The sequence below is a fragment of the Amblyomma mixtum genome, chromosome 2 (assembly GCF_055824585.1).
Source record: "Amblyomma mixtum isolate Tamu chromosome 2, ASM5582458v1, whole genome shotgun sequence".
Taxonomy (NCBI): Eukaryota; Metazoa; Arthropoda; class Arachnida; order Ixodida; family Ixodidae; genus Amblyomma; species Amblyomma mixtum.
Window position 1 is genome coordinate 317374358 of NC_143013.1, and position 21182 is coordinate 317395539.

Genomic DNA, 21182 nt, shown 5'->3' on the forward strand with positions numbered 1-21182 from the left:
AGGCGGCTGATATTTCATACTGCACTGCAAGCTTTCTTGGCGTAACAATAGGTTGCGCGAACCCAATCTCAACCCAATCTCAATTATGGCTTTTTTTCAATGACTTTCTTTAGTTAGAACTCGGCTTTATCGAACTCTTCAAACGCCTCCATGAAATTCGAATTAATGAGCTTTTACAGTATAAAATAGTCTCAGCTAGCTCTTTCTGAAGATTGAGTGGTGCAACCGTGTAAATGCTTCATCTGTCGCTGCTGCTAGATGAGCAGCCGTAGCAGAGGCTCAGCGCAGCGACTCCGGAATCCAGAGGTCCGCGCCGCCACCAAGAGGACCCTGCCATTCGCACCGCCAAAACGCATGCTCATTAATGCCGCCGAAGCAGACATAGCTGCGGTCAAATTTTGCATTAGGGAGTATCGTAATCGTGCTTAGAATTTTTTTTTTACGCGATAGCATATACAGCTCTTTCAGTCGAAAAGCCGTTGCCGTGACCTAGGATTGACAGGAAGGCCTCAGAAACATGACAAAAATATTTCCTGGAGTTTCAATTGAAAAAAGAAATTCACTGGCAGTGGGGTTTTAACCCTAGCCCTCTGTGTGCCAGGCGGGCACGCGACGCATATGCCACTAAGGGCCGTTGGTTCAATCGTGTCGGAAGGGGAACCAAGTGAACGCGTTTTGGTGTGTATGACAATAAAGTGTGTTAGGGATGTGTACTGATGTTATATTAATTAAATAAAAAAGAAATATGAATATGCTAATTAGGCATCAGAAAAGAAGGAAAAGGCGCTATCATGTCTACTCTTCAGGTGAAGCTTTAGCGTCCTCCTAATCTTTTTTTATTATTGACAAAAAAATTTAGATTGACCAGCTCTGCAACTTCAAATGCTTATTTCCGACATAGTAATGCATAAAACGTATATTCTAGATTTTTTTATTCTCCTATTTTCTGACTGAGTACAGTTATTATTGTTGATTTTGTGTAAGTGTCTCAAATTTTGCCAATCAGACTTTTTTTTCTTCGCAAGCAATACGTATCCCGGTTTTTTTCTTTGTCATGAAAAAGAGACCTGTGTTAGCTGCTGTGGTGTGCTGCAATGAAGTAAAATATTTAATTTTATGGATGAGTAAATTTTTTACACTCACCACCCTGAAATTGCCTGTTTTCCCGTGGTAAAGAAAGAGTTAATGGTTGCTTGTGTTTGCCTCCACCAGCTTTTGATTAATTTATGGATTGATCATTGTTTTTGAATTTCCGTTATCCTTGTGTTTGGGGAACCACGTGTTCTCCTTTACTCGCATGCATCCTCTTGCAGACTGAAAAGGCAAAGCTGGAGGAACGTGTTCAGATGCTGAGAGAAAGCTGTGTAGTAGGTAGCACTTCATCTTGCCTGCCATTGCTCTGCATGGCTTTCGAGTTCTCTACTCCTCTTTCTCATTGCTTGCTGGGTGTCAGCCTTCTAGATTTTTTGTTTTTTTTTTCACTTTCATGTTTTTTTTGTGCTCCTTTCAGAAGTGCTTCCATTTTATGAGAAGATGTAGAGCAAGTATTTAATTAAACAAAAATATGAATAGAATGACAACTGGCAGATGTATAAAACTTCATAATGATTATGCAGCTGTTCTCTGTTTTCTGGCAAAACTCGACTTTTCATGGTTGTTGTGACCCAAGCAACATCTAAATGACGAGTTAAACTCAATTTGTCCCCAAAAGGCTAGCTTCTCCACAGTGTAGCTGGTAGGTGTGTACAGCTGAAGCCATCATATAAGAACGGGAAGTTTGCAGAAACACATTTCAGGAAGGGGCCGTTTATTAGTCTAATTATAACCTTCTCACCCAAATTATTGCTTCACTTTCAATGAATATGTATGTGCAGTAACTGTTTAAAGTGAGCTGATTCGACATAAGTCTTGGCTCAACGTGCAACTGGCATCATTGTATCAAATGCATCCATGTGGGCAGTAGCCAGTGCGGCTGTGCATTGGTTGTGTGTTCAGAATGTCACCTTTGGCTCTGAAGAATGTTTGCACAGTTAGAGTGCGAGCACAGAAATACAATGAATAGGAATGGTGATGTGCACAATGAAAGAATGGCCAGAAAAAAAGAAAGGGAAGTGGGATATATAAGCAAGTTAGCTGGTAAGGGTTCCTTATTCTGCAAGCTTTGTGTGTATAGGACTTTTTCCAAGATAAATGGGGTCATTGTCATACATCGTAATGAAAAAAATCATAAGGATAGTACCCTATTTACATGTGTATAATGTGATCGAGGAGTTCGAGACCGTACAAAAAAAAAAGAAACTTATTATGATTGTAATGATTCAGCCAGTTCAAGCTGACTACAGCCTTGGGCACAGAAAAAAACTGTGACGGCACGCAAAAATGCGGAAGCACTGGATACGTCGGTATTATTATTATTATTATTATTATTATTATTATTATTATTATTACTATTATTATTACTTTTCTTAGGTAACACTGCAGAATTGAGCGCAACATCGAGCTCAGCAGAGCCTCCAACCTTTAACTCTCACGGTCCCCTGCACAACAGTGGTCACTGTCACCATTTCGTGCTGCCCAGTCCTGTGCCCATTCACCCGTCTTTCCCTACTCCAGTCATCTCTCTCAGTGTCTTCTCTTTCTCAACAGAAAGAGAACGCCATGTTCCATGCTCTTAGCCACCCTCAACTTTGCCCATGCATGCTGTGCGGCCCTAAGGTGTCAAAAAGTTGGGTTCTTCTAACAGCTAGCGAGCAGTGTGGTGAAGGTCACTCTACGTGTCTTTAGCAACGAGAAAAAAAGAACATTATGTTTGCATTTTTATTCCGAATATAACTCAAGATGCATTCTGAAATCGATGAACTGAGGAAAAGAACTCTTGTTGGATTCATATAAATAGGTTATTATCCACAAGGGCCTGGACCGTAATGGTAGTGGTGAGAATGCTTATGTGGATTGTGCCAAAGTCGATATATTTCTACAAATGGGCGCCTTATTGAGATTACACCAGTGCTTTGGCTAAATACATTTTCAACTCCTGCAAGGAACCACAGCCAACGCAAGGGTCACTGACATGAGCTACTGCTTGATGCAAATAGCATGGCTTGTGTGCATGTTCATGGCAACAACAAGGATAATCAACAGAATTCAATGTTATATCTGTTCCACACACTTGATTTTTTTTTACTCTGTTTTACAGCAGTAGTACAGTGAGTGTGCATACATTTCCCACATTGGCCTTGGTGGCTCTGCCACCACTGAAGCCAGCATTATCCAAAATGAGTGTGGCGAAGACACAAGAATAAAAATATGAAAGGAACAAATAGTAGGCCCCTCTGACTGCGTACCATGAGGACACGGTGTGATAGCTGCTTCACTGTTGTTCTCACTGCTGTGTGCCACCATCCTGTCATCGCTACTTGGCCTCGCGTTTTGTCTTGCACTGTGCCTCTTCCCAAGGTTAATGTTCCTGTCATTGCAATTCTTTGCATGCTGTTCTTGTGTTTGGCTCTCTTCTTAGCTTGCCACTCGCTGCCGTTACGCTTCATTCTTGGCCACTTGTGCCTGTATTTCCAGTTCTCTCCACCCCTCACACTCCCGTCATTGTGTTTTAGCTTTTGAGACATTGTCTTTGAATCACTGACGCATCCTGCAATCTTCTCAAACTGCATACTACTGGTGTCATTTCTTATGCATATTGCCTGGCCATCAGAAGGCAGTATTAGCATGTTTTAACAAATGCTACTGTATGCTTCTACTGCTCTATTTCATTTCATTTCATTTCCTTAAAGCCCCTTCAGGGGGTATTGCATAAGCAGTGGAATCAGCAGTAAAAAGAAAAGCAGTAATGCCACATGTGTTTTAGACACATAGCGGATGCTACTGCTACAACTGCTATGTGTGTGGTTCCAGGCGTCACAATTGCAGCATTTGTCTAACTGTGCATTTGTGCAGAATGGAAGAAATGTGACCATGGCAGAAGCATTGTGCAGTGAGCAAAAGTGCTCTAATGTAGCTCTCCTCTGCGGCTCCCTATTGCCGCAGGTAAGCTCGGGTGTCTTGTCCCTGGTTTCGGTACCACATTTCTTCCAGAATAAGGGTGTAATGTCCCGGCAGGATAAAGCGTCGCTTCTTGACCAAGAAATGCACCCTGATGTGTTGATGGAAAGTTATTTTGGGTTGGGCTGTCTCCCGAACCTGTATCATCAACCTAGACCACTGCTGAGTCTCTAAGCATGTAGCATTGCTCACAATTTGTTGCACTACTTTCAAAGGCAAGCCACCTTTCTGTACAGATTGCACTAAGTTCCCTTTCTCGCTTTTGCACTTCTTTCATGGCTGCGTGGCTTGCGTTTGTTTCTTTTCCAAATTGTTGCAGAAGACAGTGTTCTCACTGTAGGGGCTGCCTTCTGTGCCCGTCTCTCTTTCGTTTTGCAGTCAACTAAAGATCTTGAAGCCAAGTGTGTATCGAAGGCTGACGAGTGTCGGGAGCTGACCATGAAATGCAAGGTATGCTCCAGAATCTGTTTTGTCTTGGGCGAATTGTTGCTGCCTATAGCTGGACGAAAAAATTTTTTTTTTTTTTTAAGGAATCACTAACAGCTTCACGCATTTGGCATGGTGTGCTCTATACATGTAAAATTAACATTCATACAAAAAAGTGAAGGGTCGCCATGGTGCCTTGGCGCTGGGCTGCTGACCCGAAAGACGCGTACTTCGATCCCGGCCGCGATGGTTGCATTTCGATGGAGGCGAAATTCTAGAGGCCCGTGTACTGTGCGATGTCAGTGCGCATTAAAGAACCCCAGGTGGTCCAAATTTCTGGAGCCCTTCACTACGGCGTTCCTCGTAGCCTCAGCTGGTTTGGGATGTTACCTAAACCCCCATAAACTAAACCAAACCATATCAAGCGTAAATAAGAGCGAGATTTTTTTGTTTAGGTGCACTAGCAAAGGAGTTCTTTCAGAGCTGCAACAGTCGCAATTAGAATGAATTTTTGTGGTTTTACTAGTTTAAATAAGCTAAAATCATGTTTGTATTAGTTGCTTAATATGTAATGGCTGGCTAGTTGCGTTAGTTGCTTTGAGTGCGGAAGTATTTGGGCACACTGCACTGAGATCCTTAAGGCGTAAAAGAGTGAGTCGAGAAACATTTGAGATGATAGCATGTGGCTGCATGTTTTTGCTGCATAAAGAAGGATGGAATTGTCTTGGGTAATTGGAGGCCTCATTAAGTGCCAAGAGCAAAGTTCTCGGTATAGAAATGTATAAGTTCGTAAGTTCATGTAAAACAATAACATCGGAAATGGCTGCGCTTTTGTTTAATTTGATCTTTTCCCCAGTTTGAACATTTCGTATCTCCCCTATTTACTTGTGCTGGTCTTGTTCTTAGTGAAGCTGTGAACCAGCCTATAACAGTTTCCTGGCTTGTTCAGGAGGAGTGCTTTAAGGGATGCGAATGTCCAGCCCCATTTGGGCCTTTAATCTGCGACCCACTTGTCTCTTGTTTGTTACCTGCCAATCCTCTTGATGCCTACCCTGTCTCTGTGGCAGCTCCTCTACGCCACAGCTTTGATTTTCATGTTTTATTATTTTATTTTTGTCTAGTGATGCTGTCTTCTACGTTTCCATTTTATGGATGACCTGGTGCTGTGGTTTATGTATTTCCTATTGCCTGAATTTCGAAAGTTTTGCTCTTTTTCTTGCCAGCTTGGCTGCGCATGTCTTGCTTTTGTGAAATGTTGAACTTTTTTTGTTTATGAACATACAAAAGGCTCAGATTTTCTTAACTTCCTAACAGAGCTCCACACAACTTGCTAACAAAACATTTGTGATGAAGCAGGTCTGGAGTGGTAGATTTGACAGATTTATGTGATGCCATTGAACTTTGCTAGCTTCTTGACAGTATTGGCTGATTTGGTGATTGACAGCAGAGCACTACACGGGCCTACTTTTTGAGGTTCAGACTGGGCCTGCTGACTGCTTGTCCCATGTGAGCTGGGCCCCACTCTGTCGAAGGTCATCCCATACAAGTCTTGCCTGGTACAGTTAGCCCAGACAGTTGAGTCAGGCAGCAATAGCTGTTTGGTCCAGTGAGCACATAGCTTCCACTGTCATAGCTGCTTTAGGGTGCATGGAGTATGAAGCCTGTTGAAGTCATGATGAGCGGATGCTACAACATTGCAAATGTGGCTTTTATTCCGGTTGGTTGGGTAGGTGTTTAAAGTATTTACAGTAGAACCTCAGTTATACGACTTTCACAGAACTGCGCTAAACCGTTGTATATTCCGGGAGTCGTATAAACGGGAAATCTCTCACTATTGATGCATTCACATAATATTAAAGCACCCACTGCTGTGGCTCTCGCAGTGAATTTTATTTCTTTGCTCACAGGTTACAAAAGCCCCCCATTTCTTGTTCTTAAGCAAACAAAGGAAGGGGAATGAGGGGCTCAGCTCAGCGGTAGAGCACCGGACGCGTAATTCGGAGGTCGTGGGTTCGGATCCCACCGGCGGCATGTGGTTGTTTTTTCTTCTGCTTTTCTAATCAATTAGCTTTAAGCGACAACATATTCAGTAATATTCTTACTTGATCAACACCACGAAAAATTAAAAAAAAAAAATCCCCTGTGTTCCTTGGTTTCTGTGTCTGTTGGCTTCTCTTCCATTTCTTGTTCTGTGAGAATCAGTACTGAGACTGCACCGTTATGAGGCCTTTCGGCATTGACGGGGTGCATGCACTCCTGTTGCTGCACGTTAAAGGCATCACGTGCGCCTCGAAAATGGATGAGTTGGACGACGCACCAGAAATACGCCTGCTTCGACTCATCGAAGACGTTTTGTGACACATGGGCATGGGCTGGAACACTAGCATGGGCTGGAACAGGAAAAAAAAACAGTCGCGATGTTCATGTGCAGCACGAATTCAGGACTGGAGTGCAGCCGCTCCAGGTGACAGCGCACCGCTTGCTCGGTGTCGTTAGGCTTAAGGGAGGACGAGGGTCTTAAAACGGTCTTTTTTATTTGTGGCTAGAATCTCGTGAAATTTTGCACACAGATGTGTTTTTCTCTTCTGATTCCAAAAATGTAATCATAATTGAGCGGTTGGTTTTAGATCAAAAGTTATCTTAAATTCTAGAGTGTAATCACGTAATTTCTTACGCAGCTTTAATGAACTTTCTGATTGCATTTTGTTGCTTTTAATTGCATGAATTGATAGCGAGCGAATTCCCATACTCGATGACATTCTTACTTTTTTTTTGTTTAGACCACATTATAAATAGCAATTTATAATTAGCTTAATGAGTTGCAGCGTCAAATACTGCAACCTGTTACTCTCGACGTAGTATATCACGATGACATGCCTTTAGAGAAAAACGATGAATGTCACCGGGTGTGGGAACTCTCTGGCTATCGATTCATGTAAATAAAAGCAACAAAATGATATGAGAAAGTTTACTAAAGCTGTGTAAGAAATTACCTAATTGCATTCCAGTCTTTGTAAGATTCAAGACCAAATTGTGATTACATTTTTGGAATCAGAAGAGAGAAACGCATCTGTGTGCAAAATTTCATGAGATTCAAGCCATAAATAAAAAAGTTAGTTTTTTAAGACCCTCGTCCCCCCTTAATGTGCTCCGCGTTAAAGTCGTAGCAAACAGTGCTGTTGAACTGGCCACTGCTGATCATAAAAAAGTCTAACCGTGTTACCCACAACACAATAAATTTACATGAAATGAACGTACAGCTGATTTCCATAATGCCTTCATCAGCAAAGCGAGTGGAAAATCGGGCCAAGCAAGTGCCTCCTCGCCTCGCTGCCTTGCAGAGTCGAAGCTGTCAGTAGAACCGTGACGTCTGCCAGTAAATGCTTAGCCAGCCTATTTCATTCTAAACGGTTTCCACCGGCTGTTGTATGAAGTGGAGTGTGTATAATTTTCCGTCGCATAATCAAGGCTTTTAATGCGTGATCACTATGAGAGGTTCACAAGGCCCACGCTGATTCGTTGTAAAGTGCAGGTCGTCGCTTGAACAGCGGACACATAATTGAGGTTCTACCGTATATTTTGAGGATAATAAACCGAAAGGAGTGCATAGTTCACCTACTACTCACTTCATGTCTCAAACTGCACAAAGTGCTGGAATTGTATTTGTGCAGGTACACCCTGTCGGAACCTTCAATGCTAAGGCAAGAGTGGGATTATATCCAGCTGAATTCTTCACATGTCCTAAAGTGATATAGGTGTGCTTTGAAATGAATTCTGGGAATCAGGATAGCGTTCAGCAAAGAGATTTATCAGCACTCATTTAAACCTCTGTAATAGGCGAGAATGTAGATTCAGGTTTATGAGTAAAAAATAGGGTCCAAGGGAAAAAGATGTAAAACTAAAGTAAGTGAACAACACTGCTTCACATTTACACCAGGAAGTCTCGGAGGTTTCCAAAAAACTTTTTGGAGGCTGGGGGGCTCACACCACTGCTTTGAAGGAATGCAACTTAACGTGGCCCTGGGAAAAGTATGTGCTGGTCGGTCCACGGGCCACGCTAAGTCTGGGTAAACTGGAAAGCCTGGGTCCTGCGTCATGCAAGCTGTGCTGGGCTTGGACTTCTGGGTAGGCTCAGGCCTGTGCAGTGCTCTAGTTGTTATTTCATCTAGGGAAATGGGAATGTGCTGTTTATGCTGATTTTGTTGCCATTATAATTTTCAGCAGATGTTAAGAACCTCAGGTGGTTGCAATCAGGCTGGAGCTTAATACTGTGTATACTCGCATAATGAGCCCACTTTTTTCTAGAAAAGTTGACATCATTGTGGCAGGGAGATTCATTATGTGGAAAAAGAGAGTCGGAATTTCGTACACATCCACCTGCCCGCCTGTCTGTCCATCCATTCAAAAACACGCGGTTAGACGCATTTTTGTCGCCGGTGTTTAGCATCGTTCACTTTGAAAGGTGTTTGCTGTATCACTGTGCAATGAAGCGATTTTGTGATAGTCAACGGCGCCGGCCAATTGCAGTGACATAAAGTGAACATGCTGAACACCGGTCCTGCAGGTTAGGTAGGCATTTTTTATGCGAAGCTAAAAAAAAAAACTCGCAGCACGGTTTAGAGTATGAGATGAAAATGCTTAAGCCTTAACTGTGGTGAGGGGTTAGGCATTTTTTCTCCCCATCTCGAGCGCGCCAAATCGCTTGGGGGTCCTAAGGTCCTACTTTTTTCATAGTATTTCAGTGTAGAGGATGTGAAGAGGAGTGTTCTGGTTTAAACTGCTACACTCCTCTCCAGTTCTCAAGCGCTCTCTCTAAGCGTACAGTAGTCCAGCCGGCGCTTCTGTACAATGTCTTGGCACTCTGCCAAGTTCTCATCAATGCGCCAAGGTCTGCGCTGTGGACGGCACTAAAAGCTAGCCGTTGAAAAAAAAGTAAATTCTCAACAACAAAATTGGGAGGGGGGTCATTATGCGCGTGGATTCATTAGCCATGTATACATGGTATGTAAAAAACTACTATGACTTAACTCCGACAAATTTTTAAACTGAAGCACAATCAGTAGGAGTAATGTTAAGGGCCATTGGTACTAGCATTGAGGGAGATGGGTAGGGGTATTGTGGCAGGGGAAATTGCATTGCTTGCTTGCTGCCTATTTTTGTAGCTCTTTTAGCAGTGCGGTTCGTACAGTGACATCTGTGTATGTGTGCCTTCTTGCACTTGGAAAGCAGTACGCATGCATTGATATTTTGGTGGCAAGTATGTAGGGATCAAAGTGCATGCCTAAGTAGGGAAAGAGCAGCTTGTAGTTTTGTACATTTTTATACCTGCTGAGCACCACAGAAGGTAATTGTGTACCTCTACAATATTCTCCTCACGGATGCAAGTATATATATATTAAGCTACTGCATTTTGTAGATCAGTGCAAACTGTGGTGCTTCCAGTGTTCTTACATGGCCATATTGCCGACATTTTTACCATCTCGGAGAGCACTTTGGTAGAGCTGCCTATTTTGGAAAATGTGTACTCTTGCAATTCTGTGGTGCCTTCTTGTATTTTTTCCATTTCCTGTGATGTTCACTCAGGGTCGCTTGCCTGTACAAGAACTTCTTTCAGTTCTCCTCACTGATGGGCTTTAGGTGCAAAAGTGTGCAGCTTGGGCTTTCTTCCTCTCTCCCTTAAAATTTATATTTTAAACCCCCTCTACAATGTTCCTCATAGCCCGTGGTGCTGCTTTTGTAGGTAAAAGCCCATTAATTTAACTCGGTCTTTGAGAAACCAGCATTATGTAAAGCCATTTCCCATTCATATCGCCTTATTTTGTTTTGTATGTGTGTGTCTGTCTGTCCTGTATGCAGCATAGGTGTTCTGAGATGTTGGCTTGACTTTTCTTTGTTGGCTAATTTGGAATGATACATGCTGGCGCATGGCTCTTTTTTGGGTCTCAGTTCATTTCAGCTCTTTATTCTAGATTATTATTTGCATTTTGGCATGCTTGTTTTCTTTCCTTTTTTGTTTGTTCCTTCCCCCTCCTCCCTCTCCCTTTGGCTCCCGTGGCGACCACCTGCCTGTGTGAGCCAGGTGCTCCAGCTGGAAGCGCAGCGTGAAGTGGAGGTGCGCACACAAGCCGTGAACAACTACAGAGAGCTCGAGGAGGAGCTCAAGAAAGAGCGGGCCAAGTCCGACAAGCTGCTCAAGGTGAGGACGCACAAAGAAATCGGGCCTCAAGCGAAGGCTGTCTGTTGTTACATACCAGATTCAATGGTAGCACCTAACGACAGCAGCCTAGACAAGAGTAAGAAAGGACAGGAGACACACAATTCATTGGAACACACTTCACTGTCTTGTATGTTCTGTCTCATGTCATTACTTTTTTAGCGCTGTCCTTGAAACTGCTATGTGCAGCTGAAATGAAGCAAGATTCTGTCTAAAGTAGTAATTTTTGTTGACGGGTGCAATCTTCTTGAACAGTTAGGCGCTTTTGTAGCGTGAGCTACACTGGCCGTGGATGAGCAGTTTCACGTGAGAATGGCTGAGCCAAGCTGCGCATACGCAAGGAGCGAGTGGCGTCACAGCTGCGCAGCTGGTGCGCCGGAGCCGCTGCACAGGGGAGACCCGCCAGCTGTGCATTCCAGAGCTGTGACGTCACAGACCTGGCAGACGCACCGGCGCGTGTTCCAGAGGGTAGCCAGTACACCGTGCCGTGGAGCTGTGCTCACGCTACGTATAACCTGGCATAGCCAAGCTAAGCCACTGCCTAACTTTTTTTATGAGCACTCTTGCACCCAGACTCGAAAGGCACGTGGCAGCATTGTATAGTCGTATCCGATTATACCAGACTTGGTTTGGTCGAAAATTACATTGAAAATTTTTGAGCACTGTAAAGCTAAAATGTGAATTTATAGGAAAATGTATGGCTATGTCTTACAAAAATTAGCCGTCACATGCAATGGAACGAACTTTGGACAACTCCGGTCAACTCAAAGACTGGCTTTCCCTCAGCACATTACCAGAGGTCAGCTGTTCAGCTTGAAACTGCGGGCGCTATGATGTTACGTCATGCACACAGGCCAATGATGCTGTGGATTTTCCATGACGTAGGCGTTGGGCGTGTACCCTCTCAACTAGAAAATGTGTTTTTTAGCGTGTTGTGCCAGTTGTACCCACATTTTCACACCGTTCGTATGGTGCGTCGTGCTGCCATTGACAATTTGGCATGGTTTTCGTTGTCTCTGTGTGTGCATGATGGCAGCCGCCAAATGGCAGAACCTCTTCTTTTTCATGAAACCAGAAATTGTGTAGTGAGTTAACGCGGTGAGAAGAAATCTGAAGTTGCTACTGTGTACAAGATTCTGAGAAGCATGCTAAGTACCATTTTGAAGAACGAGGCTGATGTTTGGGCTAAAATGGAGAAGACACCCAGCGGAAGAAGAGTCTCTGGAATGCTTGCAAAATGCGCTTTTAGTTTCGGTGACCTACAAGTCCAACCAAAGAGTGTGAATGACCTGCAAACTTTTTCTCATGTGGCTGAAGTCATCGTATACAATGGCTGTGACCACCACTGCTTCCCGCTGCTGAGAGGTGTGTCGGTGCTTCAGCCATTGGGCCAAGAGATAATCCGAGTGGTGATGCTTTGCTATCTGATTGTATGGCTCCTGCCGAACCTGAGGACTGGAACAGACCTAAAAATCGACCTCTTAGGCACCCTTTCTACGCTGAGTGGGTTTTGGAATGATGCCGAAAATGAAACTAATACAGAACTGCTTCTGACATTCTGGTCTTTGCTTTATCGTAGAAGACAGAGTAAATTCTTTGTCATACGAGCTTGACAAAGCCGTTGTGGGTCTTGATGACTTGTGGAACCTTGTTGTCCGAATTTCTGGATGCTATTTGTGATGGGGCAGCTGTAGGGGACTTTTTCTCTGCGCACAACAACTTTGAGACCACGGGAGAGCTTGCAGACGAAGACAACGTTGCCAACGCGGTGGATAACCAGGTCATTACTGATGTGGTCATTACCAGGTTCTCACAAGGACTTGTGAGAACCTGTGGCCACGTGCTTTGATGTGCTCGTGCGCTCTGCATGGTTTGTCACTATTGTGCGCTGATAGTAGGCTGCGATCTCAGCTGTTTGGAGTCCATTGATAACATTAAATATGTTCTCTTCGAGGCAATGCTGGTGAGGAAACAATAAATTAACAACTATTTTGCTCGGTAACCTACATGCAGTAAGTGTCTATCATAGAAATACATTTTTTTCCATCTCAGTTAGTTTATGCGTTTTTAAATTTACTGCTGCTTTTATGTAGAATTGCATGTTATATCGAACTTGTTAGCATTTTTTTTAGAGTTCGATATATGCGGGTTCAACTGAAGAGTTTTTCTCTCCTGTAGGGCAGCTCTTAATGACAGTGTCTGCCAATGTAAACGTTATTATTTATTTTAATTTTTTAAAAAATGGAGGTTATGCACGCAGACAATGGCCATCAAGAATCTACCTTTTTCACATGATGTGGCACCCTCTGGGGAGTGGCTAAAATACTTGAGCAGCTGGTTGAAAACCAGTGCATGTATGAGATGCAGGCACAGTCCAGTTCCACAAGGGCTCATTTGTACTCTGACGTTCTTAGCATGCGGGCGAGCACTGGCAGTGGTCGATCACTTCAAGTTGGCCATGCTGCAGCTAATGGCTGTGCATGAAGAAGTGCATGTGCAGGATGCCCGACACACTGTCACGGATTCGCCAAGCAGCGCATCCCCCATGAGAGGAGGAACCGGTTAGGTCGGCACACTCAGCGCGAAATAGAGACTATTTCATTCCATATTGGGCGCTGTCAAAGTGTGCCGAAAGCTACCGAAAGCGCTGATGGTCGAGCACCGCTGGAGTATACAGGGTCACTGTTTGGCCAACATGTTGTCGCTGTGGCAAGTGTGTTCTTGACAGCTGCCGTCATCTGTCGCTTGCACCTGTCACTAACACAAACTGTATGTGTGCAGCTGGAGCTGATGGCTCATTTTCAACCAGTGGAGCTAGAGGAAGAGAGGTGCACATGGGCAGAATAGCCTTGTGACTAAGGCGGGTTTCAGGGTCTAGCTTTGCCAGGGAACGCAATACATCTAGCGAGGGCATGTGGCACTGGCATTCTTGCAAGGAATCAAGGCCTGATGAAGAGTGTTGTTTTCTTTCTCTTTCTGCATACACCACAGAGGAGAGGGAGGTAGTGCTGCCGGGGTGAACTGTTGTGGGATTGACGACTGTTGCGTTGCTATCACCTTTGCAAATGCAGAATGTGGCCTCTGCAGTTGCAGAAGCACAAGGTGATGCTGTGGAATCCTTGAAATATGACGTATGTGCATTCGCAAGGACAACCTTCCTCACAAAGGAAAGCGGTGAAAGCACTCCTGAGATTCTCAAGGGACTCGGGGTTGTATTCCCATCTATAATCTTTAAGTTGTCAGTGCGCACCCTCTGTCCCCGTGCCATAGTGGTCGCTGGACACTTGAAAAACTCATTTCATTGCCGCTCTTTTTTCTTTTTTCCCCTTTGTTCCCCGCCTGGTTAGCCTCCCTGCCTTTCCGCCTATTTCTCTCTCTCTCTCTCTCTCACTTTCTCTTTCTGACCAACAGGTAGCTCTGGCACAGTTGGCTTAAGGACTAGGATGTTGCAGGAGAATGTATAAACTCTTTGTGAAATTTTGTCACTGTTGACAGGCAGGTGCAAAAATTTTTACTCGGCGCTCATGCGACTCAAATGTTCGCATCGTAACAGCTAGTCTGCAGACAAAGTACCTCACCCATGTGTTTGATTTGTTTGAATCATTTAAAATAGTGCAACTAAGGGGCATTAAACACTGTGGCAAATTTGTAAGTCTGTATACTGTTCCATAAATTTCTGGCCTTGCTGGGCTCTCTTAGCTTCCACCTTCAAAGTGACTGCCCACTTCATATTGATGGTCTGACCACTTTAGTTAGTGAAGGTTTCATTCATCTGATGTCTTGTTCCTTGCAGACTCTGGAGATGCTCAAGGAAACCTGTGAGGAACTGGACAAACAGGTGGTTGGCTATGAAAAGGAGCTGGAAGAGGCCGAGAAGAAAAATGCAGGGTTTGAAGCTGAACGGTGGGTGGTGATTTTTGCTGGATTTTTTTTTTCTGTTATTCTGTTGGTATTTGATAAGCAGATCAACTTTGATGTGGAATGTCACTTCAGCACACCTACTGATAACAGCAAAATGTATGGACCAACTGTGTCCACATGCTAACACTGGCACGCACCAGTAATTCCCTCAGACTGTTGATTTGTTATGTCATCGTGTAGCAGCATTAGGTGTTCACTGAGTGCATTTTTTTCTTTGACTAAGTTATATTTGTTCCGTGGTTGCTTTTTGATTTCATTCAGGGGTTTAAAATAGATTTGATCTTAACTTTGGCCTTCATGCATCGATTCCATACCCAGTGTGTCAATGATCCACAGCATTGTTTGTTTGCTTGCTTGAGTTCTCACAGGCATGTGCAGTATCAAACAAAGGCATTACAATACAGGGTGGCTCACAAGGAGACTGTGGACAAACTCAACAAGAGGATTTTTGAGCTCAAGGAATCTCTGTTGCTGGAGAAAACTAGCAAGTAAGATTTCAATTTTCTGAAACCCTTTCTTTGTGTGTTTGTTTTGTGTTTTTGTAACTTTTTGCCACATTGTTGCATCTGACTTGGCTGCTAGCAGAATTGGGAAGCATGGGGCTCTGTATTGTGAAACAGCCACTTTTGGTGGTGCTTCTACTTTTTCATGATGTAACTTCCGACTAAGCACCTTTTGACTGCAAAGGGTAATCATGACATTGCTTCATTTCTGCTGATGTGTTTTGTCAAATGCAATACACATGGTACATTTGATGGAACTTGGGGGTTTGAATGCCACAAAAGCAGTGGCCACACCTCTACATGTATACAGATGGTCCCACAAACTGGCGCAGTGTAGTTGGTGCAAACAGCTACCATTGAGGGAACATTCATGGTTTGTATAAAGCTAGCCATTAGTTCCTGAAGAAACTGTGTGGTATTGCATCAGCAGTTGTAGGAGAGGCAGCTGCCTATAACCTCCTTCCATTTGATTGTTTTTCACTTGTCCTGCAATCCGTCACATGCTCACAGTGACATAAGCTCAGAAATGGTTGCTCCAGAATGTGGCACCAGTTACAGCAGTTTCTTTGAGACGCTGCTTTCCCTCCTGTGCAGTTCTCTGCTTCAAGGAACGCTGAGGACAAATAGAAGTTTGCCTGCTTCGATAGGGTACCGTGTTTTAAATCGCAAAGAGACCACTTTCACCGCAAAGAGAGCCTTTATAAGCTGGAAAAGGCCAGGAAACGAAATACAGGTGTCACCATCACTGGCTGATTTCACGAGTGAAATGCATTGCATCGACATCCATTTTTGGGCGCGGTTCTCGGGCACTTGCGCTGCACTGCCATTCACTCCAAAACGGTGGCAAGCAGTTCTTTTTGGCAGAGACATCACGAGTTTGAATCGACTGGCGGGAAGTTTTGTAAATGCAATTGTCTCGCCGATAAATGCATCTTTTGCTGCCAGACAGGTATGAATATACCCAGAAAGAGCGAGAGATTCAATTTTTACTGAAAACATTCGCAGGACGGAGTTAGTGACCCTTTAAGGGCTGTGCAGCCACAGCTAGCTTTGTGTGCATGCAGCTGATTCTACGAGTCTGTGACTGAGACTTCTAGGAAGAGGCTGTTCCCTTGCTCTAGCAAACAAGCAATGGAGACGACCATGTAGTATCTGCACAAGGAAGCCTGATACACTCTGTACTTGGTCCATGGCGTGCAGGCAACGTCTGGAGGAGCAGCTCCAGGACCGGCTGCTGGGGGAGAAGGAAACGGACGCAGCGCTGGACTCGCTGCAGGGCCACCTGCGCGAGCGGGAGGCCCAGGTACGGGAGCTGAGTGACCAGGTGGCGGAGCTGCGACGGCAGCTGGGTGCCCTCGAGGCCTCGGCCAAGGCCTGGCAGCGCAGGGAGACCGCCTACCAGCAGGAGGCAGTCGCCATCAAGGAAGAGGTCCGTAAACCAATTCCGTAATCCGTAGGTCCGCAAACCAGTTGTCATTCCTTTGCTCCGTAAGGAGGTCCGTAAACCCTGATAGGAAGGGAGCACAAATTGATAGCTTGCCTTTCAATCATTTTTAACGTCCGTATCTCACCAAAAAACTGAGCTTTGTTATTGAGAGAGGAGATTGCATTAATTTCATGTGCCCGCGACAGCTCATCGTGTTTTTCGGTGGTGCACCAATACGTGGTGCAAGTGAACGAATGAATGTAGGGCCGCTGTTTCACTTAAGTCTAGTATTGGTGTGCTACCAAAAAGCGTCATGCCTCCTTACCAATTCATGTAAATGTCTTCTAGGTCAGCTCGTCATGCATTTTTCCATAATAGGAAGATCTGCAATAAGTAAGCTAATGAATAGCTGTGCATTGCCGGTTATTCACAAAAAATAATAAAACTCAAAGCATGATCATCTTAAATAACTTGTGGCATAGAGCAGTGTCTTTAGAAGGGGGGTCCTCAATCTCATTTGCCCTGGGCAACACCAGTGGGTTTAAAAAGGGGCCAAGGCACCCCACGTGTCACAACCTCTATCTATTCCTACCTGTCATGGACGCAAAAAAAGGGAATGCGCATGCACAGTGCATCATATATTGCCCACATTCAATTACTGTATATGGCCAATTATAAACCGTCATTTTCTGTTTTTTTTTTTTTTTTTTTGAAAAATGCATTTTTCAGAATTCATTTTTCAGAAGCTGCAGATTGCTGCAGTCAAGGATTCCATTTGTCGAAAACTGAGCCTGATCCAGTAACAGCGCCTGCTAACATTGTCCCTTGTTTCTTTTGTCCTGTCCTTGCCATTTTATTTATTTATTTATTCAATAAACCCCTAAAGGCCCTCAATCGAGGGTATTACATAGGGGGGAGCAATGACACACAACGCAAAATAAGAATGAGCAAGCGCCAAGGTGCAATACATAAGTACAGAAAGCACATGTAGAAAACAAAACAAGAAATAAACAAAAACCTGTAGTATACATTGTAATTTACACGAAAAAAGAACAGATAGTGTTTTAGAGGCATAAAAACTTTTAGCTAGTGGGTTCATTTTTCAGAGGCTGCAGAATTCTGCAATCAAGGATTCCACTTGTCAAAAACTGCACCGCCACGGTGGCTCAGTGGTTACGGCGCTCGGCTGCTGACCCGAAAGACGCGGGTTTGGTCCCAGCCGCGGTGGTCGTATTTCGACGGAGGCGAAATTCTAGAGGCCCGTGTGCTGTGCAATGTCAGTGAACATTAAAGAACCGCAGGTGGTCGAAATTTCCAGAGCCCTTCACTACGTCGTCCCTCATAGCCTGAGTCACTTTGGGACGTTAAGCCCCCATAAACCATAAACCAAACTTGTCAAAAACTCAGCCTGATCCACTCTACCTTCATTCTAATCTTACCTAGGGCAATTCGCTGCTTATTTTGGGGTGGCATGCATTTTCATGCACTACACCTCCAAGTTTATCTCTCTTCCTTGCTGACCTGTGTGACTTCCACCACTGCAGGCATCTCAGCACATCACGACCATTGCGTCTCTCAAGGCGAGCAACCTGAAGCTGAGCCGTGACCTCGAAGAGTTTGAGGCCACCCATAGGGATACCCTGCAGTACCTGGAGAAACTGGAGAGTGACATGGATGGGCAGAAGGTGCGTATGCTTGACTCTGCTGCCCAAGCGGAGTGAAAAATGGATGTGTGATGAAACACATGGTATGGCAAGAAAAAGCACTGAGGTTCTTTGGAACATACAATTTTGACTCGTATTTACTCTCATCTTCCTTGCTGTGATGTGTGATCTGGCACCGGGCACAAGTGCTTATCTAAACTCATATTTCTTGTCACAGTGGTAAGACTGCTGTGACACCACTGTGGATGTGACTTCATGTGTGATGGCGTGCACGCAAGGGAGCAAGTCTTAAAGGGGCCCAGAAACACAATCTTAGTTAACTGTTTTGCCTGTTGATTGCATACAGTGAGTTATAATGGTGCTATTAGCGTCGGTAATACCGCGTATATTCCGTTTTTTTAATATTTTAATGTCCTCCCAAAAACAACTTCATGGCTCTGATGGTGTCGCCACACAGTGGCGGGTTTTTAGCAGCGGATATGACATCACCTGGCGCGAGCTTGATGATCGGACAAACAGTAAATATACTGCAAATTGTGTGAATAAATAGAGACACATTTTGTCACCTGTCTGCGTTTTATACTAGATCAACAAAAACAACTTGATTGTCTTAGATAAAAGCCCTGCAAAGCAAGTAAAATAAAAATACACCACCAGGGGCGCTCTGGCATGGAAACGACACTGCCAGTCTCAGCAAGAACGAGTTACAGGGAGCAGGCAACCATGGAGTACAAACTTCCGCAACGTGCTCTGGCAGGCTGTTTTGATTGGTTGCGCCAGGTGCCGTCATTGGGAGAGCGAAATAGGAGTGGGAAGCCCCGCCAAAATCGAGTTGAGGGCAGCGTTTTGTTTGCTTGTATTTTGAAATTTCTTTACTGAATAACTCTCGTTCCTGTGCATCGATTCCTGTAATTCTTTTTAAGTCAGCATCTGTGTGACATAAAGAACCCACCTGAAGTATAGCCGGTATTCCCCCAGGCAGTGTTTCGCAGCCCCTTTAAGTGCAGTGTCCGGCCCTTGTGACTGCCATTTCCAGGAGCTTTGACCAATTGTGCAAGCTGCACTTTAGATCATTTAGCATTCTTTGTGCACAAAGACAATGATGGCCAGGCTTTGTGGTACACATCAGTATAGCAAATTCCTTGGCACAAGCAGAGGCAGGTATTAACTCCCATCGAACAGTTAAATACCCTGGTGTATGAATGTTCCCTTCGTTGCAAATTTCAAACGAATTGGCTAATTTGCGCATTGAATGCTGTAAAAATTCGCTTGTAATAGGTCCTCGCCATTGCGCATGCCCTCCAGTCATTTGCCCTCCTTCCCTCTCTTCAAGAGTACACAGTCTATTCAGACTCACAAGCCGCTGCAGCACAAGCAGACTCACATACAGAAACGCACCCTAACCCCTTCTCTTCAACAGGAGGTCGAACGAGCGGTCTCCGCTTTGCAGCCTTCCATCGTTTTCTTTCGCTGGGTCCCTGGGCATTCAGGGATTGACGGCAATGAGCTGGCTCATCAGCTCGCCCGTGACACACTTTTCCGGGCACCGTTGATCCCCTGGCCCAAGCCCTCGGAGGACGGTGGGAGACTCACCCTTCGCCGCACCATAAAAGAGGTCTACCTCGAGCTCCGCCTCGACAAACGCCTTTACCCTCCCCCTCATCCTTTACTCACAGTGCCGGAGGCTCGCCTTCTTCGGCACGTTCAAATGAATGCAATCATCACCCCGTCTCGCCTCTTTCTCTATCGCTATCGATCGGACCCTTCCTGTCCCAACTGCCCCTGTATCTATGCGGACCTTGCCCATTGCCTCTTCTATTGCCCGGCTGCTCAGCAGTCGGGTTCCTACCCCCCACCTTCTTTATCCATCACCACCTGGCTCGACTGGCTTGGCGCTGAAGGGGAGGAAGAACAGCGACTTCTGGTCGCCCAGGCGGTCGATATGCTCGGCCTGTAATTTTTGGCCGAATAAACGTCTTCTACTACTACTACTGTACCCGCATATATAATGTGAGGTGCAATTTGGGGAAGCAAAAATGGAAAAAAAAAATGTCACTGACAATTACAGTAGTCCCTAATGCGAGATTGGTGCGCTAGACTAATGGTGCGCTAGACAGCTTGCATGTCTTAGAGTCTATTGGCAACTATGGAGCTCACGCAGAGTGCCACCAGTGCTGTCTCTGCTAACCTCCTCGCACTCTCTTCGCTACCGCTGTCTTTCCTCCTCCACACTCGGTTACGTCGACAAGGCGCGTGACAAAGCACTAGGCACTTGGAGAATGGGTGCCTAAGAGCTGAGCTCTGAAATTTTCATCTGCATGCTGAATGTTGCTTAGTTCAGAGAAACTCAAAAGAGAATAATTGCAGACTTTTCTCGATTTTCTAACATCCAGGTTTAACTGTATTACTGTGCCTACATCTGTGCCCCCCCCCCCCATTGTGTTCTCTGCGTTTGTGATGACATTGCTTAGTTTTGTGACCAATGTTTTGCTCATAGTCTGAATTGTACTGTTAGAGCCGAATGAAACATGGACAGCTGAGACTGCATATAAGTGCACTTTATCTTCACTTTGATGGCACGAAGACTGAAAGGGTTAAAGGGGCACTGAAACCGTGAAAATTTTTGATGTAGCATATGTAGCACAAGAGATATTGGCGATAAAAGACACCTCTGCATGTTTCCTTTTCACTCTTGCTCCGGGCCAAGGAATAAATAAAGACTACAGGCTAGCACCACACTCTGCCCATGAAAGCATTACCTAGCCAGCCCGGGTCGGTTATTTACTTAATTTCTTTTTTTTTGCCGCTCACACTCCCACCGTGGCTAGACAATTATAGGAGAGTATGGTAAGGGTCTCCTACCAGCCATGCACCCTACCTTTTCGCTGTGGTTTTTGGCAAGCCAGTGGCAGCCCCTTACTACTGACATCACAGTGCTGCGTGACACGATGTACAAGGTTTCTTGCAGAAGC

The 21182-nt window shown here is 44.8% G+C and overlaps 1 protein-coding gene across 4 annotated transcripts in view; it reads left to right on the forward strand.

Annotated features, from left to right (window-relative positions):
* The window catches only part of LOC149365090 (citron Rho-interacting kinase-like), a 198835-nt gene that overhangs the window by 136408 nt on the left and 41245 nt on the right, over positions 1 to 21182 (forward strand). For 3 of the 4 annotated variants that reach the window (XM_089575158.1, XM_089575157.1, XM_089575159.1), the window contains exons 19-25: positions 1314 to 1367; positions 4435 to 4506; positions 10562 to 10678; positions 14490 to 14599; positions 15022 to 15105; positions 16321 to 16549; positions 18091 to 18231. In XM_089575158.1, coding sequence (XP_089431284.1) covers positions 1314 to 1367; positions 4435 to 4506; positions 10562 to 10678; positions 14490 to 14599; positions 15022 to 15105; positions 16321 to 16549; positions 18091 to 18231 — 807 coding nt within the window. The remainder of the gene's footprint in view (positions 1 to 1313; positions 1368 to 4434; positions 4507 to 10561; positions 10679 to 14489; positions 14600 to 15021; positions 15106 to 16320; positions 16550 to 18090; positions 18232 to 21182) is intronic. The other variant, XM_089575160.1, reaches the window with a different exon arrangement.